This window comes from Temnothorax curvispinosus, unplaced genomic scaffold (assembly GCF_003070985.1).
Source record: "Temnothorax curvispinosus isolate PA1 unplaced genomic scaffold, ASM307098v1 QBEX01011959.1, whole genome shotgun sequence".
Lineage (NCBI taxonomy): Eukaryota > Metazoa > Arthropoda > Insecta > Hymenoptera > Formicidae > Temnothorax > Temnothorax curvispinosus.
Window position 1 is genome coordinate 1,263,177 of NW_020221739.1, and position 26,283 is coordinate 1,289,459.

Here is a 26,283-nt window from a genome sequence, read left to right on the forward strand (position 1 = left end):
ACGCGTTATGAACACGCTCTTCCGTTCCGCGCGGATTTATGATGCGAATTCCGCGACTCCGTCGATCGACGGCGGATTTCACATATCGCCTGTTGATGATGATTATACAGAAAGGTTGCGTAATTTATTTCAAGTACGCGCGCGCGACGCGCGCAGCATTTGCATAAGGTCGATCAGTATAAGACTCGGGACTCGGCGTTACAAACGCGCGTTGCGTATTATTCGCGAATCACGATTTATCCGAGTCATCGCGCGATGATGTGTATTATGTATGTATGCACGCGGCGCATTGTGAAAAACGGTAAAACAGCGATTTCCGCGACGGCGAGGTGTGATAATGACGAAAATAAATAAACGTATTTGCATTCGAACGACTGGCCGGCCGCGGACATCTCGGGGACGATTAATCATTATCCCCCTCTTGATGTCTGCCTAACTGTAAATACCTGTCTATCTGCGATTTGAGAAATTCTTGCAATCTAATTATTCAGATTTCATGCGCGACCATGCAAATGTGCAACGATGCTTCCAAAGCGGCGCCGATTACATTCTACCGCCCATTAGGATTAAAATATTCAATCGTTAAAGCAGTCATTAAGCGAAAGTAGATTCGAAAGACACGAACGCGGGTTCACTTTAAACGATCTTAAACCCCATTTAAAAATCTTAACAATAATGAACGATCTCGTTAATGCTCGAGGAGGGGAAGAGAGAAAGAATATGCAACAGCTTTTCTACATCCTAAAAATATGCAAGACAAAACGCGGCGGAGCGAATCATAGGAAATCTAAACGCACTCCCCATCATTATATTTGCCGACGAGGCTGCCCGTAAAAATATCGTGGATAAGATCGCGGGAACAACCCCGGCTTCCGGATCGGGCGTCTATTAATCGCGCGCGATATTAACGCGCTCTCTTCCCCGCGGACGGGACAGCGCGATAAATGCGACGCGACGTGCGGTCGTGTAAGTATACGAGGTAAACTCCGCGCGAGAGATTCGCGACGTAACGCCGCGGTGTAATTCCTCTCCAGCGATAATATTTCCACGCGTCTCTCGCCGGTACGTGCACGAGTGCGCGCGGGTCTCCTCTCCTCTCGACCTTCCACCCCTTAACGGTTACGACGCAATTATTTCAGCCTCGAGACGACGGTGTCGGAGAGGGTCACGGCGCAAATTACTTTTCGACTCCTTTCCGGAATTCCGAGACGGACGCGCGCGCGCGCGCGCCGCGCGGTTACGACGACGACGACGCGAGAGGCGAGACGCGAGATGTGTACATACCGCTGCGCGCGTACTGCTCATTACACGGATAATTTGATTATTGTTTCATTGACTGCAGAGCCGTCACGCTTCTGCCGATAATGATCGCCGGCGACGGTCGCGAAGGCAGGCGACGACGATTCCTTCCGCTAGCCTTGTCTACGATCGACTCTGCGCCCCGCGGCTCAGACACGTGAGGACTCGACATTGTAAAAGGCCGCGAAGCGCCGTGAAAATCCGTGGAATTTATTATTTTTCTAAATAACGTCTGCCGGTTTTTTGAATGAGCGCGACACGAGCTCTCTTTACGTTCGTTTTGTATCATGAATATATTCATTGGCCGACACCTACGGGTGCCTTTTATAATGCAGTAGACCTTGGAGTGTTTTTCAGCAAAAGCAATAATGGAAGGAATTGTACTTTATGACTTTTCTTGCGCTGACTCTTGAATTATACATCTTCGGGCGGTTAAACTTCACACCTCCGCCAATTTTGGTTATTTCTCATATTTAGCGTTGTCCAATGAGCATGCGTCTTATTTCTTGCCTATCGTTATTATAAAGGTATTAATATGATTTATTTCACAAAATCATAGCCCTGGATTGATCCCCCTGCCCCCGAGTCAACTATTCTCTTACTCATCGCCCGAAGCCGGTCTCGCGTGCGTGAAGGATGTACTTATAATATTTCTTCTCGTATCAAGATTTAGCCGTTCCGCTGCTGGCGGAACATCCTGGTTATAAAGTTAGATTACATCCTAATTTCCACTATCTGCATGACGCTTAACGACATAGCGGGACAATCTATAAGTAAGGTGCAACATTGTGGAGGATGTGGCGAGCGACGTCTTCACTTCATCTGCTGTCTTCGCGCGGGACGGCCAATAATTTTCGTATCAAAGGACAGGATAGACAGGATAGACAGAAAGACAGAGAGAGAAGAGAGAGAGAGAGAGAGAGAGTAATCCAGTAGGGAGAGTATATTCATCGCCGCTACCGCAATTATATCGCGTTACACGAGAGAAGAATCACGGCTAGCTGTTACGAGCTAAACCGCGAAAACCGGCGAGAGAGATAAAATTAATAGCTCGTACGTGCGTTTTAGCCCGGTACGTATCGGCGGGAGACAAAAGTGTAACCGGCTGTCGATATTACGCCTCACTAAATTATTAGACGAACGTGTATTCCGAGGTCGGGGAAAATAGCTTACTATATATGCCGTTAAAACGGTGAATTTTCCCAACTGCGGCAATCAATTTGCCGACTCGTCACAATGGGCAACACGTGTTAGACGGCGCGCGGCAAAATTGCTGTAATTTACCGTTTCGCGCCAGTCATCTAGGCGTGTATACGCGTTTCTTCTAAACCAATAATAACGCGGTATTTCCGTGCCGGCTATATGTATGCCTAAGTACCTCATCGTTCGATAATACGAGCGATCTTCTGGCACCGCGTTCGTTTCCCGCGTGTTTCCTCGATCGCATCGCCCGCCGTTGTTCCCTCCGTAACTCACGTTCCCTTTTACATCGCGTAGGTGTGTTTGTAATAACACAGCGTTTGTAATCAGTAGAGAGATAGTTGTTGCCGTAAACTACGAGATAATCTTGTTTCGACCCGAGTCACGTCGAAGCTGCAAATTGAGCTTATCCCTTTAACGCGTATGAATGAAAGGATTGTATCTTATTCAATTGAATCTTGATGACTTGCTCATTAGTGTGATAAAAATATTACAACAAAAGCGTCGCCACAAACGATACTTTTGATTTCGATAGAATTTCGTTGCGTTGAACGTATTCCTCTTTTATATGATTATATTATACGGCATTGAAGTTCTTCTTCCTCTTCCTCTTCTTAACAGTACATTTCCGATTACCGGTTTATCTGAGATCTAATTCGATCCGGTATAGAGATTATAATATTTTACAAATTCAAAAATAAATCCTACCTCGCAAGGAATTAAAGATGACAGCGATTTATAATAGGAGCTCGACTGGGAATGTTAAAAAGTTTATTATATAACAGGTGCTGAGATTATAATCCTGCATGTCTCACGCGTGACGGTAAAATCACAACGATCGATTACGTGAGTCCCGCTTATGCGATGCCTTAACTGGACATCGTGCGTCACCCAAGTGAGTTCAATGTATGCTTGCAACAGATCGCGCGAGCAACCTCGTAGCTGATCGCACTGGCTGTCACCGGTCTTCCCATGTTTAGGGAGAACACCCGTTAGCGCGTTGCGTGGCGCGTATATGTACGTGAGCGAGGAGAAATTTCTGCGACGGATCGATAGATTGTTTGATGTAAATGAGCTCTAAATTCCGTACACCTTTTTCGCACGCTTTCTGCAAATGTGCCGTTTCTAAAACTTTCATTTCGAATAATTCTTGGGAACAGCTGAGCGTGTTTTCCCGACAAGGTGAGCTTTTCCGAACGCAACATTTTCCACATAATTCAAGATTCTTTCAAAAGATTTTATATACGTATAAGAATTTCGCGCGGACTAAATTATATCGAGTAATTATCGCAAATTTCGAGTTGGGGAATGCAGGACGATAAAATCCGTATACGTGCACGCGTTAGCGTGCGCGATCCGTCGACGATTAATCATACATACGTCCGTTATACACTTCACTTCCAAGCCTAGCTATTCCCACACAATAAGCGGGATGATCCGTTTGCAGTCTACATCGTTTGTGGGATTTCAGCGCGTGGGAAAAAAGTACGTGGAGCAAATCGCTGCGGCTAATATGGCAATAGAAATGTCAATTATCATGGAAGCTGACAGATCGCGGTATTAAAATGAAGAGGCTTGTCCGTACTGTGGTAATCATTAACGAGAGGTGACCTTGATGCGCCACATCTCCGATTTTATCCGGGTGCTCCGTTCGTCGATTCATTAGTCCTTATATGGGCCCTCGGACTTTTATCACGGTTCTTATTTTCGCAAACACGTAAAACAAAAGTATTTACGTATTTATTTTAGTCATATATAATTTTAATTTTTTAATTTTAATTTAAAATTATACTAATTATAATTTGGCCATTATATTTTGGTTTTCTCAGCTCTATATTATTAAAACAGAAAATTCTTAGGTTGTAAAGAATTTCTCTCAACTTCAGGAAGATTTGGATCAAACGGAACGAAACTAATACACCTATAAGAATTATCTAAAGACATTGTTACGTAGCGCCGTGATTATAACGAAGCGCGTATCTTACCCAGGCCAGAAATTAATTATCCTGCGAAAACGTGTGCCGTTACGCGCAATATAACGCGAATCTTTTAACGAGGTTGGCGAAGCGAGAAACCTTGGCTGTCGGTCGCACGATCCGCGCGGATATATAGCGTTATGGATGCACTCGTAAGGATCCTTGCTTTTCCGCCTCTGCTCACCGCGTCATCTTACGCCTCTCTCGCACCGTCGACTTTTCCCTGCTCAAAGAATAGAAAACTACAAGCGCTTCTCTGCGAAAGAAAGCACGTTGCTGTTATGAGAAGTTACCTTAAATACGAATAAAATAATAAAAGAATTTTAATAAATATGACATCACATTTCATTAGCCAACATAAATTTATAGCTGTTTTCAATACGACGTTCCGGAATTTAACAAGCCAAATATATATTTAATCAGAACAAGAGAGTTGAGTCGCCAGTAAATAATTAAAAATTACTAAAGGTGTTGTCATCGACCCAACTGGCCAAATTTATTGATCGAAAAACGCCAAATTGCGTTTTTCGATCAATAAATTTGGCCAGTTTTGGGTCGATGACAACATCCTTATATATTTAATATTACTAGCTCTGTATCATATTATAAACGTTAAAACTCAGAGTGACAATTTTGCTAGAGATAAATCAAATCTTATTTCGTAAAAAAAATAATGTGAAAGAATGCAAGACGGCGGATACTCGAATGCAGCTCACGATTGTATAACCTCGATGGCGAGAAGCGGCAATCCGTTACATTCACGGCAATAGATCTCCATACGGTACACGGCAATTTTGTCACGAACCGTTAGAAAATCGGCTGGTGCGGAGGCGTCTTTAAGTCGCGGGCGTTCTTTTTAATCACTGACACACTAATTTACCGCGGCAGATTGTTAGGATCTGTGCGCCTCGTCCGCGATCTCTCTTACTTTTCCATTGACTCATCATGTGTAATCGCGGATTTCTCGGCTGCGATTAATTTATCGGGGACTCTAGCTCTCAACGAGTATCGAACAAATAGACCTTCGGGAAACGAGACGTATATGTATGGTTGAAGGCCATGCAAATTGCAATCTCATATGTGTGATTTTAGGGGTAAATATTGGTGGGTTTACACATGAATATATGGTTTAATAAAAGTATAAAGAATAAAAATAAATGTATATTCTTAATACATGAATTATGTGTCGACTATTTAATGAGTTTAAATTCTTATATTTCTTTTCGCTCTCTCTCTCTTTCTCTCTCTCTCTCTCTCTCTCTCTCTCTCTCTCTTACAAATTTAATTCTTCTTTTCGCCTCCATTCCTGACAATTCGATAATCTCCGTGATGTCTCATCTCTCTTGTGTCTTATTCTCTCATATCTCACGTGACTTGTAATTCGACCCTACTTCCTACATTCGTGCACGTGGAAAATGGCTACGTTGCAACAAGCTTTACTGTTAGACAACGCGTTTTACGATCGGAAGCTGTTGCAAATCGGCGAATCGTACTTGTACATACATAAATAAGCAAACGGGGAAAAATATAAAATATAACGGCTTCGCGCGTTGTTATTGAGCGGTGACTTCGGGACGAGCGTTCGGCGCGGCATGCGAGGATTCTCTCTCGTCATGTGCGTGACGCCGAAGTTGAGCGTATGAAACATGATTATAATTTAACGCGTCAAATAAATCGAGGCGTTTACCGCTCGGTGGCAGCTATTGTGAATTAGAAACATTAAACGACGCTATCGCGCTACTCCGTGAAGTTAATTGTCATGTCGTTGGTCAATGCACCTATCATTATTTTCCCGTCGGATAGACAACGATGTTATTAGATGACGAGCACTAATACCGTCTTGTATTTTTCTATTGTAAACAGAAGCAAATGCACGGTGCAATCTTTCACACGCAACGGACTCGTAGAAGATAATGGGACGTTTCGGCAAGAGTTAGTTGTTTAATCATCGTTTTTTCGACCGAGGTCACACAGGTCCTGCATTAATTTACTTGAATTAACGCCGTGAGATAAATGATCATATGCATCGTATATTACAGTGACGTATGTTATTTATGATCACGTGTGATCAACGTTTTTACAAGTGTTTTTCACATTTTGCATATAGTCAAATAGACGTGCTATTTCTGCAAATTGTTTCTACAACGATAAGCCATAAATAGCGATCAGGCAACTGCAAAAGCGTGAGTCATACTCATTTAAGGGTAATTAATCAGAGTTTATTACGTGCGAACGTAATCCTATAATAGCGATCGTCTTCGACTTCGATCGGAGATGATTTATTTTTATTAGAACTTGTCGGCGCTATTGTTTGAATTTATTGCGAACGCCATATACATATGTTGAAATCGATTCGGCGATCAAACGAGGCCTACACCCGTTCGACCTTATGCCGTGTATTTGTAGAGTAACCCAAAGAACTTTCACTTCGCCGCAGAATAATTCTGTCTCGCTTCGCTCGCCGCTCTCTTGTTGCTCTGCAGTGGGCGTAAGTTTTAGGGCTAAATCGCCGTCTGCCGCTTTGTACTTTGTTGATTCATGCCGGATGTTGCCTCAGGCAAGCGCGATCAACGTTCGATCGTGGCTAGAATTCGGATTTCCTAATAGGATGCGGCGGCAGGTCGAGGCTGCTCTTACGATTCCTCTTACGAGGTGTCAAATGTTACTCGATCACATTCGTCTCTGATATCCTTACATCTGGAATAAAAGTTATCATGAGAAAAGCTGCAAATAAAAGTAATTGCAGAGATCTCTTTTTTAATATTATAAAATTATTTTAAAGCGCGTGATATCAGATTATTGAAATTTTTTAAAATTATATTAGTTATTTATACATCTTATTAGAAATTGCAACAGGAATAAAGGTATATAATTAAATAATTCAATATCATTTAACAGAACTTAGTAGTTTTATATTGATGAAAATTTATTTATATCTACTAGTTATGCTATTTTATTAAAATTTATTCAGTATTATCGCTTCCGTATAATGTGCATATTATTGTGGAAATATCATAATTGTGAATATCATATCCTTATATATCTTGGAATGAAGATTTATTCGAAATAGCCGGCGGATAATAGCGATCAAAGGGTAATATAGCTTCGAATTGCATTGGAGTTGATAGATTATACGATGTAGACGTCTCTCCATAAAACATTCGCTGCTTTATGTCAAAGTTTAAACGCCGTCTGTATCCGACTTATTACTCTGATCATTTTATCGACGACTCGGGCGATGATGCGTGATAAAATTGTATTTTAATACCCGTCCCATGAACGTCGTCCATCATTTGACGCAATTGACGACCATCTGTACGGATACTGACCTAAACTTCCTTCGTGCGCTCAAGGATCGTTATGAAATGAAGATAATCAGTGTATACGGCGGCAGGTGTTACAAGAATATAAGACGGTTTCTCGAATAAGAAACACTGCAAGTTTTCGCTCACGAATTACACGAACTGCGATGAAATTTGGCAAAAGGCTCAGAATCGCGCCATTAAGTTCAAAATGAGAATACGTGATCGCGAGCGCGGTGTGTTTCATTTCGTTTTCCATTTTACGAAATTCTGTGCGTCGCGTACTTAAGTAAGTTGTTTCGCTTCTTTCGGGCAGGATTTCTTCCTTCCCGCTACTTTCCTTCCCCCCCCGGAAACCGTTACTTGAAATTATGGATTCAGATCCGGCGATCTTCATGCTGATTTCCTAGACGCAGTCGACCGTACTCTCAAAACAACGGATTATATAAATATATACACAAATATACGTTATTCTTGTCGGAATCTATTTGCGTTTGTGCGCAATACAAAAGTGTGTATATCGCGGAGCATTGTGCAAATTTTAAAAAATATTTTATATTTATCCCAAATCGATCGAGGACAGATTTTGAAAGTGTTTGTTGCAAATTTTGTCAACAGAATATTAGCAGAAATATAACAGATCTGTTAACAGAATATAACGGCAGAAACTGAACAAAATCTGCTGTTTTGTAACCATTTACATAAATGATGTGTTCCGCTTAAATATTTATGAATGACGAATTCCGTTCGGTTTCTGCCGACAATTTGCTGTCAGATTATATCGGCAGATTTTGCCGGCAAAATACGAGTTTAATGCCCCACGAGATGATACCCTGATCTGTTGCGATATCTGGCTACCGATCTATTGTCATACATGCGGGCAGTTTACTTACCGGAAAATAGTGCTCGCTACAAGTTATACACTTTTCAACTTTTGTATCGCGTACAAACGTAAACAGATTCTGGCAAGTGTAACGAAGAGAAAGCCTCCTCGCATGTTTTTTGTCTCTCTATAATTAACATACGTATATAAATAAATATTCATATATGCGTACGCGCGATGCATCTTGACACACATCGTGCGGATTTGCGAAACGAAAGGAAGACGACTCCAGGTAATTAGAACGCTGCGGGGCTGCTGCTGTACCTTTCCTAAGATTCCATCACCTTCCATTGTCAGTCGTGTCTCGTAATTAAATCATTCATATTCATTAAATCAATTATTTTGTTGCGATAAGTATCGAAATTTAATGGTATATTTCCGGTATTTTTATTTTGAGGCGTACATTACATAATGTAGATTCAGCCTTGATACTTTTAGAAAATGAGAATTAACCCCATGGCACCGGCGTAACAAAGAGAACGCGCACTCGAACAAAAGGAACTGTGCTGATCGTTTGCATTATTTCACCGAGGAATTACGCAAGCGCGTAAAGAGGCTTGTGCGTGAAATCAGCGCCGCACGTAGGAAGACTTAGCGCGCGCGACGGTTATGCAATTAAATCGTCGACGGTGGGTGCTAAACATGCAAATTTGTTCGCAGGCGACATTACGAAGCCGTAAATGTCTGTCGCTGAAGGATCGGCGTCGCGATTAGTTCGAGACATAATGCAAATTAAGACTAATCTAATGAGATAAAAATGAAACACTGTCTCTCCGTATTTCTTGCTATGTAAAAAGAACTAATCTCTATAAAATGCGGTTTTACGGCAATCTTATGTCTAAAAGATAGGCAATATAATAAGATATATTGTATATTTATTTATCTTGTAACGAGCAATATCTCTCAATCTCTAGATAGTCAGTCGTTTGCAATGTTCGCCGTTTATAGTATAGGAGTTGTGAGCACATCTTTGACATACAAATAAGCGACACTCTTCCTTATCTCTTAATATGGTTTCGCTGTTTGGGGACCGCAGTCACAATCAAGAGAAAGTATATGAATTTTGATGCTGTCTGTCTATATTGGGTTAATAATTTATGTGAACAATAAACAACACACACACAGATTGGTTCTCAAGCAAAGTTGCGTGCAGAGTGCAAAACAAGTTAGATTAGGTTATCATATTTTAGATACGTCAGTTGTAGCTTTGAGGTCTCTCTCGTTCTCGCTTGCGTGGGACGTACCCCTGGCCCCGAGCACACGCGAAAGAATAATTTCTAGGCCCAGGATGTTCTCTAATCATGTATATAGACACTTTCACGGCGCCGCACAAACACGTTGTTCCTGACCTGCAAGCTTCCATAAACTGAAAGCCTCGTGGGCGAGGCAGTATAATAAAGAAGAAATCCATGAAGCCGATGACTCGTGAACCGGAGTCGTTATTGACCTGGAATATCTATTTCGGGCGGTGCTGGCCATTAAGTTGATTCGTGATTATTTAATGCAGCGAATGACGTCATCGAAATAAAACACTAATGTAGATGTAGGATATAATTAATGTATTTTGACATCAAAAAGCAGTTTTTTTTTTCAAGCTAGAAGTTGCGCGTGTTAATTTGTCTTGTTTTAGCCGATGACAAAGTCCGTTATGATCGCTACCATTCATATCACAATATCGCGCGTAGGTGTTTCGCGTGCTTCATATAAACACATTTGTAATTCATACTGCTTGTGTCGCATGCGCAGATATACATACGGTAATGCAAAATTGAAGTGTACAATCGCGTGACTTAATTATGGCCGAGAGCTACCGAGAGATCATTGTAAGATTGCGACAGGCAAGAAATGCTAAGGAGGCACCGACAAAAACCGATGTAACTGTGTCAATCGCTCGCGGCTGAAAAATCGATGTCAGAGCTCAAGAACGATCGCGATGCGACTTCGCATTTCTATCAGTCTATAGTCTATCTATGCTACAGCTTACACACTAGATGAATTCGCACGGAGCATTCGTTTTTACGGAAACGATCATTGCAAGTGCAATGAGCTTACCATGAGCAAGCAATTTCACCAATTGATTCATCGTGCACAAGAGAATTTTTGTTGCTACTAAAATTTATTTGTGTAGATGTTAATGTACTTATCAAGATTATTACATGCGGACATATTAAATAATAAAGATTTTATAAAACAGATAAATGTCAATTATAGTAAATAATTAATCTATTAGAGACTGACCACAAAATAAACACGTCTTTGATATGCGCGCATGAGCCGTGAACCGTTATATAATCATTTTACTTTCATAATACCCTCGCGATACCATTAAAGGCAGAAAATGTGTGTAAAGGCTGAAACATCTAGGCATTACATTTCAATTATACATTTTTCATTACATAAGAATTAAGAAAATGATAAACATAGTTTATTTCATTTACACACGTTTATATGGATTTAATGAGCTGACGTTCCAATTGTTATATAGTAATGTCTTTTAAATTTTGACAAACTTTACGTTTCGCTTTAAAAACATATTCGATTGCAAGCCCTAGATTTCAAAGACCTTGACCATGGGACTGCGGAAGTAAAACCGGATCTAAAAATATGCCCGCGCAGTGGGGTGGCCTGCTTCCGTGGCAAAATTAAAATAAGGGGACTAGATTGCCCCGGAGTTGGTCGGCCCGCGTGCACAGCTGCGGGTTTACACGTATACATCTCGATCCGTGTTAGGGGGTACGGCGGAGGGGCAACTTGGCGACGTTGCGAGGTGGTTGGGAGGCAAGGAGGACTACAGGTGCATCGTACTCGCACGCCCTCCTTTATTACGCGCGTTCCTTCGCTTCTTCTCTCCTCTCCCGTCCACCCATCCTCCGTAGTCGTTCTCCCCCTCGCCACTTTCCGCTTCTCTTCCTCGGCTTCCTCCTCTTCATCCGACTTGGCGAACGCACGTCCTTCCTTCCCTTTTCCCTCTCGTCCTCCGGTCTGCCTTGTGAGTTGTGAGCTTGGCCGCGTGTGCAGTCGTTAACATTTCACCGCGCCAGGTTGATCGTCGCGCGGCTCTAACTTATATTGTTGGTGTTCGCTGCACACGTATAGTTCGCCTTCGTCTCGACGAGAACGAGGCCTGCGGCCTGCGGGCCCAGAACGTATGGAAGAACGCTTTTGCGTACGGGGATGCTATCTCGCGAAAATTACGTTTACAGTTGGACGTCTGACGGGAGAATCGAGCGAGAGAGAGAAGGGCGGGTAAACAGGAAATGGTTACTCGCGGCTTCATCGCGAGCGCTCGAGGATTCAGATTTCCGCGTCTCTGAAACGAATTCCGTCGGAGATGCCCGGTCGCTGTCAAACGCGTATTTTCCCACCACGTCGAGCCGAACGCGTCACGAATTCTGCGGATCGGCGAGACGCGCTTGAAGCTCAACGTCGATCTAAGCCTCAATAGAATGATATAATAGAATGATCTCAGGCTTAATGATACGTGATATCGAGAAAAAAAATCGTAAATAATGACCGATAATGACCGTTAATGACACTAATAGCTTATCATTAATAAAGAGATTTATTTTACATTTGTCATCGCTCTATTGATGCGATGTCATTAGCAGTTATCCTATGATTTGCTCAAGTTTTACCTATGCCTCTTACATAAATCGAAACGCCTCTTTTACTTAAAATACGAATACGTTTGAAGGACCAAGTAGACGTTTTTCCACGCATCGCGTGGCCTACATGTTGGGGTTGATGGATCAACCGACTTCCCCGGTCGCACATTCGTGAATTAGCCACGCGTTGGTGCGGTGCGGAGGCTCGCTCGTCGAACAGAACAGGTGTTCGACCGGTGTATAAGGTTTATCCGTTGCGAGCTGAAAAACGTTCGATGGGTTTCTTGCGGTTTTGTATATCCACGCTTGATTTTCCAACGATTTCCTACGGCTACGGTGCTTTCCACGTGATTTATACGCCGCGAACATCGCGGGGGAACGTTCGCGAGGTGCCGCTCCCATCCCTTCCCGCGCTCTCTTCCTTTCGCGGCTCCGGATGCGGCGCGCGATCGTGAAAAATCGTTCCCAGGGTGCCTGCGAAGTAGTGCCGGTTTTTTTACGAAACCATGCACCTTGCGAATTCGCGATGATGCAATTACCACTGGGTGATTCTCGCGTGAAGTCATCGTCGTCGCTGTGCTATACACGCGCGTGTTTAGGAATCTATTTAAGTTTCTTCCGCAACCACACGTCCTCCGCGGAAGGATGATAAGCGTTACGTCCTCCAGTCATCACTAAAAATTATCGCGTTAATAATAAATCAAAACCGCGCGTTCGACTCACGCGGGCGGTATCTATGGAATATGACTAATTTCGATGTGATTTGATCTTTTTACAGCAAAGATGAAACATCTTTGGCCGTTGCTGACGTGGATACTTCTAGCTTCGTATCCGGTAAGCAGACGTTCCTCTAAAAACTTTCATTCTTTCGCAGACAAAGAGACTAATTAATTTCTTTTTTTCTTTTTCTCTATTCGACCTAGAAGATTATTAGTTAAATATAACGATATGTCTTATCAAAAGAGTTTAACTTAATTTAAATCTGGATCGGAACACTGTAGGAACTTGTTAAAATATGTCAGAAAGCGCAAATATGATTGATGATTGATAAATGGTATAAAGACAATCAATAAAATTCATTCCGCGACTTTTCAGGTCGAATCTCGCAAAGGACTCGGCCATGGATCGAGGCGAGAAGTATTCTTCCTGAACCTCGAGGACGGCTACTTTGGCTGCCAAGTCAACGAGTCGACGGACATCCTTCAGCTGCTCGAGCTCTCGAAGCTCTGTGACCATCGCGCCGACTGCTACCAGGGCGTGGACGAGCAGCGCAACAGGTTAAAGTGCACAGGTGAGCTATGTACCTGTGGAGAAGGAAAGACACATATCCCGTCAAAGTGTGTGTGTGTGATTCGTCCAGAGAGAGAAAGAGAGAGAGAGAGAAAGAGAGAGATTGTCAGGGCAATCCCGTCGCGAAGCGATCGTGCGCTTCGCGGCGACAGGAAAGGGTGACGTCGCACGACATTCACGATGCACCGTCGTTAACATTTCCGTCGTTTCTTCACGTTCATGCCGTCATTCTCGATGTCATTACGGTCGCTAAGTAATTTTCTTCCTCGCGTCGTACACAAACCGCAGGAACGCGTTAAGCGTCACGTCTCGTCCGTCGGGTCAATTAAGGGGGGATCTCTTTTCTCGCGTCATTATTTCACATTGTACCGGAGTCACGCCCACGAGACGCAATTAGCCGCGGAATTTTATTCTCATTTTCCACGGACCACGGACGTTATTTCCTCGCGGTGAGAGACCGTAATTGACGTTCGCCGAGGCGCCGATATGAGAGCCGATGGATCACGTTACTCGAATCTACCGAACGTATCGCGGCTTTATTGCGGCTTGTGATAAAAACTCTTCGATGCGCGATGGTGCGACCGGCGACCGGCGACCGGCGACCGGCGATTAGGTCCGGCGAGAGAAAATTGCGCGATTAGCCGATGGCTGTAAAGTATGGTCGCAATTTATCCGCCCCTTTTTCTCGGATAATCTTACTTAATGGCCAACAAAAATGGCTCGTGCCTCTTGTACAGAATATTTCTAAATGAGTGTATATCCTCTGACGCCGCACAGTGAGCTGGGATATTCTCGAAAGTGATCAAAAACTGAGTTGAAAAGATTGATACAGGATTAAGAATTTCTTAAAGTATATAGATATTTAATAATACTTATATTTTTTGAATGTCAAAGGAGTAATTAGTTTATCTATAATAGAAAAACAGAAAGCCAAAAATATGTAAAAACGAATATCCTTAACTTTTTTTCGAAAAATATTTTTTTATTTGAGAATTTCTCAAATTTGAATTAAAGTCTTATGTATGATTGTTTTCATCTTTATGGGTGAGAGAAACAAGATTATAACCATTGAAGATTGCAATATAACCATTAAAATTTAAATATTATATTATTTATTATTATATTATCCAGATAAAATCTTTAACTAATTTTCCTGCGTAAATAAAATAAAGCTTTTTTTTAAAAAAAAGCATAGAAAGTCCATATTGTGTTTTTTCCGCTTGCTGATTAGTTGCGTCGAAACTCGATCTCGATCTTGATACGAGTCACTTAGATTTTCGATTCTCGATTATAGTTAAATAATTTATAATATTATGTTTATAATATTATGTTTATCAACCTAAATATTGATAAATTGGTTTATATTTATAAACATTTTGGCAGAGTTTAAAAAAGTATACGTAGGTTCATAGATTCGCTTCATAATATAAAATATTAAATTGAGATTCGAGATATAGGTATGTATATATTTTTCAGTGAGGTACAATATAATAAATTTATTTAAAAATTTGCTAAATGTTGCAGACGATTGTACAAAAGAAGACGGCACCAAATGTCAAAACGGTGTCTGTCTGGATTCGGTCTGTCACTGTAACGATGGGTTTGGAGGATGTAATTGTCAAGTTCCAGGTTTGTGAAACTGTATTTATGTAGTTGTATATTACTATTTACCATGTAATATTATGGAATATTCATTTAATACATACATACATTTTCTACTTTACGCAAAAACCGTTTGGATCAATTTGATGCAAGTACATACTGCTGCGCTATGTTTTTCTACTCTCTTGAACTTATACACGTAAACAACGTAATTTATAATAATTTACAATAAAACTTAATTAAAAATTGTAGACGAGAACGAGTGTAAATATCGGCCCTGTGATATATTTGCCCACTGTACAAATACTCTTGGCAGCTTTCAATGTTCCTGCTTTCCCGGATACCGAGGCGATGGCTTTCATTGCGAGGGTAATTATTTTTCGTCTTGCGTCAAGCGCCTATTTCGTTGCTAACGGTATCGCATCGATAGATATCAACGAATGCGACGATCCAGCGATTGCCGGGCGTTGCGTCGAGAATGCCGAATGTTGCAATCTACCCTCAAACTTCCTGTGCAAGTGCAAATCCGGCTATATCGGCAACGGTGAGGTGCGCTGCGAGGACGTGAACGAGTGCGCGATACCAGGTGCGTGCGGCGACAATACCGTGTGTCACAACACACTCGGCAATTATACCTGCACGTGTCAAGACGGATTCACGGGAGACCCGTTCAACAGTGTGAGTACATCGGCGAGAACGGGGATGCGTAGTCGAGAAAACGACAAGTCGGAGATTAAATTGGATAATAACACGCTTGTGTGTGTGTGCAAGTCAATTTCCTTATCGTGGAAATTTTTTTTTCGGATATTTATATGATGATGGAGATATTAATCTTAATAATCATCGTTCCTTACGTTCCTTAATGGGCTCCTGGAAGATGCGGGCTAATTTTGAAATAACTGAAATAACAAATTTTGATTAACATTTAGATTAATAATTTGTTATAAATATTATGACAAACGACAATTTCGAATTTTAGATATTTATTTTATCTAAACTTTATTGCAAAGCTCTTAAAATATTCACGTGTATTTTAGTTTGTTTCTATAAATTTATATTTAAAAAATATAAGTTTTTAATAAATTTACGTGTATAACATATATATAATATTAAATTAATATTCAAATGTTAATAAATTTAAGACAATGTCCAATTAGGAATACATAATTATAAATTTATTTGTTAAATTTGTGAAATTTTTAAATCTGTCTAGTGTATCGATATTGACGAATGCAAATATGAGGGTGCTTGCGGAAGGGGTGCGTTATGCGTGAATGTACCAGGCGCGCATAAGTGCGAATGCCCTGACGGATACGACGGAAGCCCCGAAGAGGAGTGCAGAGATGTCGACGAATGCCTGAGGAGTCCTTGCGGACGTTCCGCTCTCTGCACGAATGTATATGGTAGTTTCCGGTGTTCTTGTCCCGATGGAATGGACGGTGATCCGATGACAGGTTGCCACGGTAAGTCTCGAGAATTTCCAATTATGATTGTAACTTATTACAATGTGATAGGTAAGGCTTTAAAATTTCTTATGGCGCGGGCGTAAGAAAACAGCAAATGTTATACATATATGTGTTATTAATTGTCATGCTTCTTAATAACGTAACATTGTTCATTATCACTGACATAACAATGGCATCTTAACAGAATCTTAATAAAGAGTTTATTTCAATTAAAATCCATCGGTGAAAACGTAAAATCCAGATTCCAATATTGACAGTATCATTGTATATAGATAGTATACTATCTGTGTGTGACACATTTGTGACTGATAATCCGCTTGAACTCACAAATTTCCGTGGTGTCGCGCATCCGAGTCCACTAACTGACCGTCACCGGCAGATGTGAACGAGTGCGAGGAGAGCTCGCCCTGCGGTGCGGAGTCGGAATGCGTAAACACCGAGGGTAGCTTCGAGTGTAGATGCCACGCCGGCTACCGGATGGACTCCGCGCACGGTTGCATCGATGTGAACGAGTGCGTCGGCGGAGATGCTTGCGCGGCCAATGCGAGATGCATCAACGTCCCGGGCTCATATAAATGCATCTGTCCCCCGGGTTTCGTCGGTCAGGGACTAACCCGCTGCGAAAGTCAGTCATAGCCAAAAGCTTTCACGTAACGCTATCTGTCACACCGCATGCCATAATACTCATCCTGTGATTAACAATATTGATTAACAGACGTGAACGAATGCGAGCGCAATCCCTGCGGTGAGAACGCCGAGTGCATCGACACGATCGGCAGCTTCGTCTGCAGCTGCAAGGCGGATTACACCGGCGACCCTTTCAAGGAGTGCAGCGGTTAGCTTATCTTTTCTCCTGCGACGTATTCCGTTCGCGGGGATCTCTTAATCAGCGTGATCTCAATGAGTCGCGGTTTTGAAAGCGCAGGACATCGGGATGCACTATCCCATACTAATATGACTTATATATATTTATATATTTGCCGTAATTTCCTGTCTAAACGTTCGTTTATGATTGGATTAGAAATTGGATATTTTTTGCACAAAAGTTACATCTGTATTTTCTTAGTAGAGTGTCAATTTCTCTTAGCCTGTGATACTCAAAAGGTTCTGGCTTTTTTGAATTTTTGTCCTCGTAGGACTTTTCTATTATAGCGGCATTGTTTTTTCTTTCTTAGACATCAACGAGTGCACTGCTTTGGAGAATCCTTGCGGTAAAAATGCGATCTGCAAGAACGAGGAGCCTGGTTACAACTGCCTCTGTCCGCCGGGGTACAGTGCTAGCTCCGGCCCGGCAGTCGCATGCGATCAGGTAATAATTCAATAACCCCGTTGCGCTCCGTCTCGAGTCACCTCATACATACGTATGTGGACAAGATCTTTCACGCGAGAGATGCCCCGAGACAAATATTTCAAAAGGAGACTCGCTCCTTTGATCGGTCCGCAGAGTTTTTTTCTACGAAGGCGACGAATAAAAGAAAGTAAACGAAACGAATGTGGCATCGCGCACAAAACAAGATAAACGCGAACCGGTTTTACATAGTTTACCACTTTTCTAAACTATTTTCGTCGTTTGTAAAGCCACAAAACTGACTCACAGCTCCATTTATTATGGAAGCACGCTTTTTATTCGCGCGTCCAAAAGATAACCGTATTTATAATACAGACGGACGAGACCGGTTTTCGTTTCCAAGTACAATGTCTCCGAACGCGAGAAGAATTACGGATGCGAAGTGATAAAGTGTCATCCCATCGCATCGTTTTTAGACGGACGTGACGACTCTCTGCAAATCGAATTTCGATTGCGTCAACAATGCTGAGTGCATCGAGGGACAGTGCTTCTGCAAGGATGGCTTCAAGGCCGTCGGTGCTGAATGCGCGGATCTGGACGAATGCCTTACTAATCCTTGTGGGCCAGCGTCGATCTGCACGAACACTAGAGGAAGCTATCATTGCGAGTGCGAGTCTGGATTTGTTGGCACTCCACCCCATATACCGTGTAAAGGTAATCTTATATAGTATAATTATATATTTCGATGATATCATATGTATTACATATACATATATATCGCGGAAAAAAGATATAAGAAAATTGTTGGAGTTGTAGAGATAGGGGAGAAAGATTGTAAAGTGTTTGCGACATGACAGCGAGCACGAGAACGAGGGCGTCGCAAGGTTCCGTAGAAAATAAGAAAGAAAATCAACACAGTCTCAAGTAACTGTATAGGTTTTTAATTTAAAGTAAAAAATAAAATATGTACAGTATTTACAGATTTCGACCCAGCATGGTTATATTCATTGCGAGTTCCGGAAACACGGTTCGAGCGCGAAAATGTATTTGCTGATCTCCGATCGAGTTAAGCGAGGATCTATAATCGAGTCGCACATTGCAAAAATGGAGGCGCGAAGGCTCGGGGTTTTATTTCCTCGGTTTTCCAAAAAATTTCAGATTTTATGCCCCCTGTAACAATAAGTAATCAAGCCAATGCAATGAGACGATCAGCTAACGGGCGAACAGAAACTCAGCTGTATTGATTTGAAGGGCCTTTTTTTATAATGGAGGAGAAATATTGCATGGGTTTTCTCGGTTCTCGGGGAAGGGCCGGGAGATATGTCGGATTCTTACTAAACCCCTCCGGATGTCCATCTCCGGCGCGAGCTGGGAACGCCTGAGAATCACATCAGCATTCCTTCCGGGCGCCCCGAAGGCCTTGTCTCACGTTCTGCTGATGACAAACGCGTCAGCGGTTGATCAGCTGATATTGTCGACTGGCTCTTCCTTTGTCTCGTGCGTTTTTCTACTAGCGATACTCGAGATAAAGGAGAGCACTTGTCAACGGCTGAGCGGTGGAAAGTCAGAAAAAGCGACCGAAAATAGACGCGATTCCTCGAAAACAGCCGTTTATAACTATTAGAGCGCTAGAAAATATTTAACAATTATTTCTGCTTAATTTCCAACATAGAGAGAAAAGAATAATTCTTATGGAATAAAAAGTTATAGTTTGTCATCATTTTTATTATTTTGCAGCACCATGCGATGAAGTAACTTGCGGCGAACATGCCTTCTGCAAGGCCGATGGTCACGAAGCTTATTGCATTTGCGAAGATGGCTGGACCTTCAATCCGAACGATATAGCGGCTGGATGTGTCGGTAAGCAAACAGATATTTTTTTAACGAATTTAACGAAATATTCGATAATTATTCTTTAATGAGTATAGAAAGTTTTCACTTATGCGAGTTAATTTTTTAATGCGATTTTCTTTCCTTAGATATAAACGAATGCGATGCGATAAATGGACCTTCTGGAAGATGTGGCAGAAATGCCATTTGTACGAATACACCTGGTGGTTTTAGTTGCCAATGTAAACTCGGATACTCAGGAAATGCCTTCAAGCAATGTATAGGTAAAATTTACGCAGAAGAATGATTAATTAATGACATTTCGTAAAAATTTATTATTTGTTCGTATTATTGACATAAATTATTAATATATATATTTACGAATATATATTTATTTATATAAATTATTAATTCAGTAATACTTTTTTTACTTTCTTGTACTTAATTTGTTTTTGTACTTACATTACTTTCGTATTTACTTATATTTTTTAAAATAAATGCAGATATTGACGAATGTATCAAATCCGACGTTTGCGGGCATGGAGCAACATGTACCAATACTGAAGGCTCTTACGCTTGCACTTGTCCGGAAGAAACCATACCGGATCCCGATCCTTACATTAAGTGTGTTGGCATAGTCAGATGCGAAGTTGACGACGATTGCCCAGGAAACGCTATTTGTGATCCACAAAAGAGATGCTTGTGTCCCGAGCCCAATGTCGGAAATGATTGCAGACGTATGTGATATGATATATTCTGCTTTAGAATAAATGAGATTAGAAGATTTTATGTCAAATATTAAAGATTTATCTTTGTGAACAAAATATCTTCAATGGACAATTTGTTTGATCAGATCCGTGTGAAGACCTGTCTTGCGGACCGAATGCGCGCTGCATGCTCTTGAACGACGTGGCGACGTGCCTGTGTAGCAACGGCTACAGCGGAAAGCCTGGTGTAAAGGACGGTTGCCGAGACATCGACGAGTGCGCGATAAACCCGTGCCCTCCGGGCGCAATCTGCAACAACGAGCCTGGTTCCTTCTCGTGTCAGTGTCCGAACGGCATGAGGGGCGATCCTTACAGCGGCGGTTGCCAGGAATCTAAAACACCTCACGTGTGCGGTCCTAGTGCGCCCTGCCCCGCTGGGGAACAGTGCATCAAGGATGAATTCGTAGGCAGCAGCGTGTGCATCTGTCAACGCGGTTACACGCGCGACTATGAAACCGGTAAATGCAGGGACATTAACGAGTGCATGGAGCTCAGAGAAAAGCCCGCCTGCGGTGTCAACGCAATTTGTAAGAATCTCCCTGGCAGCTACGAGTGCCAGTGTCCGTCAGGCTTTAATGGAAACCCCTTCTCGCTTTGCGAAGGTAAGACTCTTGATTTATAGTTTTTAATATTTTAATTATAATTATCATTAAAAACATGCGTCAGTCATTAAACATTTTTACTGGAAAAATTACAGAATGCAACAGCATAGAATGTCAATGTCAACCGCCATACAAGATTGTCAATGGTAAATGCATGCTGGCCGGATGCTCGAAGGGCGAAAAGTGCCCTAGTGGTGCCGAGTGCATAACGATTGCCGGTGGTGTCAGTTATTGCGCCTGTCCTAAAGGATACACGACCAAGTCTGATGGCTCCTGCGAAGGTATGACAAATATTATTTCAAGAGAAATTTTATTTTTGTTGCAAATTTATTTGACGATAATTACAAAGAAAACCAGACATAACTGATTAATTGACAATTATTAATTCGTATGCAGATATAAATGAGTGCATTGTGGGTCACCAAGTCTGCGGTTACGGTGCCGAGTGCATCAACCTACCAGGTTCTCATCAGTGCGTGTGCCCGCACGGATACGGCGGCGATCCGTACAACGGGCTCTGCTCCCCGGCGCAGAAGAGATGTACCAACGACAACGAATGTAAGGCCAACGAGAAGTGCGTACAGCCCGGAGAGTGTGTATGCCCACCGCCGTTCTACACGGATCCTTTAGAAGGAAATCTTTGCAAGAGTAAGTCTACGAATTTTAAATTTACTCGTACCCCCTACTGTCGCAGCTCGTATTATACAGTCCCATGGCAAGCATGATGTTTTCTTCACTTAATTATCATTAAATTCTATAATTGCAGATCCTTGTGATCGTTTCCCGTGCGGTATCAATGCGAAGTGCACACCGAGCGATCCGCCGCGATGCATGTGCGAGGCTGGCTTCGAGGGTGATCCACAGCATGGGTGTATCGACGTGAACGAATGTGCGAATAATCCTTGCGGACACGGCGCATATTGCATTAACACGAAGGGAGATCACACGTGCGAGTGTCCCAAAGGTATGATTGGTGATCCTTACGGTATTGGCTGTACTGGGGTCGCGACCGGCAAGAGTGAGTGCTCGTCAAACGACGATTGCGAGAATTACTTAGCATGCGTCCAAGGAAGTTGCGTCAACCCCTGCGACAACGTACCCTGCGGTCCTAACGCATACTGCGAGCCCGATAAACATGCGGCATGGTGCAGATGCGTGATCGGATTCACGGAAGGCAAGAATAACGAATGTGTCTCACGTGAGTGCAAATTTTATAAATAATCTAATTATAAGTCTAGATAATTTTATATTGAACATTATTTTTTAATTAGACTATATAAAATGATATAAAAGAAATTTTTATTTCTAAAATTCTAAAATTTTAAAAGAAAAATTATTGCGTATTATACAGAATAAATGATCTATTCAAATTTGAAAGAAAATTGATAGTTATTTATAATACAAGCACAATTATAGTTTTTATATAATACTTTTATTCGGTACGTTATCAGTTTATCGTACAAATCCTTGCTACGATTTTTTTAAATGTATATGCGAAATAAAACTTTGTTTTGATTTCAGAATGCGATGGTTTTGTTTGCGGCACCGGAGCTCAATGTATCGTTAGCTACGACGGGCCGACTTGTAAGTGCATCGAAGGTTTCATGGGCAATCCCTTCCCCGGTGGACAGTGCGTTCCGGATGTTTGCTCTCCTGAAATTCCATGCGCCGACCCCAGCGTATGCATCAGCGGACGTTGCAAACGGCGTTGCGAAGGAGTGATTTGCGGCATTGGAGCCATGTGCGATCCTTTAACGAATAAATGCGTATGCAACCCTTACTTTGTCGGCAATCCTGATCTGCTCTGTATGCCACGTAAGTATTATAAATATAACGCGATATATATGTACATATAATGTGTAAAAAAAGGAAGAGTTAGTGATTTATTCTATTTCGTAAATGTTTCTCTGCATGAAAAAAAAACAATATTTAATAGTTTATAAGTAATACATTTTCCTGTATTAAATAAATTTTTCTCCGTAGCCGTTCAACCACCACATTGCGATCCATTCTGCGGGAGAAATGCGCACTGCGAGTACGGTCTTCAAGAATCGAAATGTGTCTGTAATCCGGGTACCAGCGGGAATCCTTATCATGGCTGCGGCGTTCAAGAAAAGTCCGATTGTTCTACTGCGGTGTGCGGAAAAGATGCGCATTGCAACGCGGGTCCGAACGCCGTCGAGTGTCTCTGTCCATCTGGCTTCGCTGGCAATCCATACATTCAATGTTTCGGTTAGTTTCTATTAATTTCAGCTCTTTCATGCTCTCATTTAATTCGCATCAAATTCTTTTGCTTTAATAATGTTCGCGACATGACAATGTATGCGATATTTTTCGAGAATAGGGACCCTTGTCTCGGACTCTCGGGCGATCAGCTGATGACAAACGCGTCAGCGGTCGATCAGCTGTTATTGTTGTCGTCATCAGCTGTTATCGATCGGCTCTTTGTCACGTGCGTTTTTCTATTCACGACGCTCGAGACTCGTGATCACTCGAGACGAAGGAGAGCACCTAGCGACGGTGAAATGTCGAAAAATAGACGCAATTTCTCAAAACGAAACAGCCGCATAAAATTACGACTAGTGTTAGAAAATATTTAACAATTATTTTTGCTTAAATTCCTACGAATAAAGTTAGCAGTTTTCTGTAACTAAAATATAGAACGTGATATATTTAAATATATCAGATTAAAAAATATATAAAAAACATAATCGATTTTTTGTATAACATATTAACATTGTTTGCGGCAAGTATAAATTGTGATCAATATAAAATTATATTGCATGCGAATATATGTTTCTATTTCTTTATTAGACATCAATGAGTGCAACGGAAATGCATGCGGCAGCAACGCGGTGTGCATCAATACCCTCGGGAGCTACGACTGTCGATGCAAGGACGGCTTCTTCGGCAATCCGTTTGTCGGATGTCAGCAAGTACAAGTGGGACCATGCGCCGATCCTTCGACCTGCGTTTGCAGCAACACTGTACCATGTCCCTTCGATTACACCTGCGTCAATCACAAGTGCATAAATCAATGCAGCGACATAAAATGTGGCCCTAGATCCGTCTGTCAGAATGGAGTGTGTATATGTCCGCCCGGTTACAGCGGCAATCCCAACGACCTGCACAAAGGTTGCCACTTGCACCATCATTGCTCGAACGACCTCGAATGCGAGCCGCAGGAGATTTGTTTCCAGATCGGCAAAGGCGTCCGCAAGTGCGTGGACGCGTGCAGCAAACTGCAATGCGGACCTAACGCGCTGTGCGTCACGCAGAATCACGTATCCTCATGTTTGTGCATTGACGGTTACCAGGGCAATCCGAGCAATCTGGTCGAGGGTTGCCAGCCGTCCAAGTCCGTGATACCCGGATGTGCACACGACTCGGATTGTCCGCCGGGTTCCTTCTGCATCATCCTGGACGGCGGGGTGCGCGACTGCGTGAATCCCTGCAGCAAGGTGGTGTGTGGCGCCTATCAGAAGTGCGAGCCCGACGTCGTACCCGGTCACGCCACTTGCAAATGTCAGGACGGCTACGAGTGGAATCCGGTATTATCGTCCTGCGAGAAACCATCAGTGCCCGACTGCATAAGCGACGACGACTGCCACTCGAGCGAGGGCTGCAGACCGGACGCGCTCGGCGTGTTGAAGTGCATGTCGCTTTGCGACGGTTTCACCTGCACCGCGAATTCCCGCTGCGTGACGGAGAACCATCACGGGAGTTGCGAGTGTCTACCGGGTTACACCGGCAATCCGAATGATCGTCGAGGCTGCCACAGTCCGCGGGAGAACCGTTGCTCCACCGACAGCGAGTGCGCGGAGGATCAGACGTGTCGCGGTACTCCGGATGGTCCACTCGCTTGTCAATTGGTCTGCGACTTCGTCACATGCGGTCCCAACGCGCTCTGCGTCGTCAATAATCATGTGGCGAATTGCGAGTGTCCGCCCGGGCAATACGCCGGCGATCCGAACGACGCGACGTCCGGATGCCGTGCGGTGCCCTGCGTCTACAACATCGATTGCCCGCCGGCCCAGCTCTGCAACCGACTCACGCACACCTGCTACGACGCCTGCGACGAGAACGCGTGCGGCGTGAACGCGGTTTGCATCGCGGACGATCACAAGGCGATCTGTCAGTGCCCGCCTGGGCTACGCCCGAACCCGGTGCCCGACGTCGAGTGCGTCGCCGTGGAGGCATGCCATCCGGACTCCTGCCATCCTACGGCGCTCTGCGTCGTCGGTCCAACGAATAATCCAGTATGCAAGTGCCCGCCGAATCACGTGGGTGATCCTTACGTGAACGGCTGCCAGCCGGAGGGACATTGCTCCGGTCCCAAGGATTGTCCGGTGCATTCCGTTTGCCACGAGCACCGCTGCGTCAATCCGTGCGAGAACGCCTGTGGTCCCAATGCGCTCTGTGAAATCGTCAACGGTCAACCGAGCTGCAGGTGCATCCAGAAATTCGTGCCGTCTTCGAGAGGTCCGGAACACGGCTGTGTACGCGGTACTAATTACTGCGCGGTGGACGCCGACTGCTTGGGCAGCGTCTGTCTCGATGGACAATGCAGAGGTAACATATCTGATGTTTTTCCCCCGATGGAAAAATGTCTCAGCATTTTTTACATTATCAATCAGAATTTCTATGAAATTTTTAAGACTTTCTCTGAATTTAAAGTTTGTTCTCAGATTTTTTTAAATAGGATTTGGAACATTTTTCAGAAAAACTCAAAATAGTGAAATATTTCAGATTTTTCCCATCAACACATCTTTGTAGAAATCTAAATAAATATGAAAAACTCCGCGCAATTTATCAGAAATCTTCATACATATACATTTGTATAATATTGAAGTATTTCGAAAATCCTTATTCAATTATTTCTAAAAGTATCTGAGAAAAAATTGACATATTTTTAAAATAGAATTTTTCATTAATCTAAAATATAAGACATTCTTAGACATTTTCTATCAGGATTATCACAATTAATGTATGGTAGCATCGAATTTTGAATATTTTATTACATTGAAAAACTTCAAATTATGAAACGGATGATCTCTGCTGTTTCAGCTGTATGTCGTTCAGTCGCTGATTGCTCGGATGGAGAGAAATGTATTAATAACAAGTGTATGGTATCATGCATTGGGCATTCTCAATGCCTAGTGGATCAGGCGTG

The 26,283-nt window shown here is 42.7% G+C and overlaps 1 protein-coding gene across 1 annotated transcript in view; it reads left to right on the forward strand.

Moving 5' to 3' along the window:
* The window catches only part of LOC112462074, a 100,637-nt gene that overhangs the window by 10,660 nt on the left and 63,694 nt on the right, over positions 1–26,283 (forward strand). Inside the window, exons 2-20 of the mRNA XM_025027628.1 lie at positions 13,044–13,099; positions 13,361–13,556; positions 15,080–15,184; positions 15,410–15,526; positions 15,588–15,835; positions 16,371–16,620; positions 17,799–17,932; positions 18,388–18,625; positions 19,649–19,771; positions 19,891–20,025; positions 20,245–20,478; positions 20,595–21,110; positions 21,206–21,391; positions 21,507–21,758; positions 21,877–22,308; positions 22,632–22,925; positions 23,094–23,342; positions 23,925–25,682; positions 26,178–26,280. Of these exons, the coding sequence (XP_024883396.1) occupies positions 13,044–13,099; positions 13,361–13,556; positions 15,080–15,184; positions 15,410–15,526; positions 15,588–15,835; positions 16,371–16,620; positions 17,799–17,932; positions 18,388–18,625; positions 19,649–19,771; positions 19,891–20,025; positions 20,245–20,478; positions 20,595–21,110; positions 21,206–21,391; positions 21,507–21,758; positions 21,877–22,308; positions 22,632–22,925; positions 23,094–23,342; positions 23,925–25,682; positions 26,178–26,280 (5,626 nt within the window). The remainder of the gene's footprint in view (positions 1–13,043; positions 13,100–13,360; positions 13,557–15,079; positions 15,185–15,409; positions 15,527–15,587; positions 15,836–16,370; positions 16,621–17,798; positions 17,933–18,387; positions 18,626–19,648; positions 19,772–19,890; positions 20,026–20,244; positions 20,479–20,594; positions 21,111–21,205; positions 21,392–21,506; positions 21,759–21,876; positions 22,309–22,631; positions 22,926–23,093; positions 23,343–23,924; positions 25,683–26,177; positions 26,281–26,283) is intronic.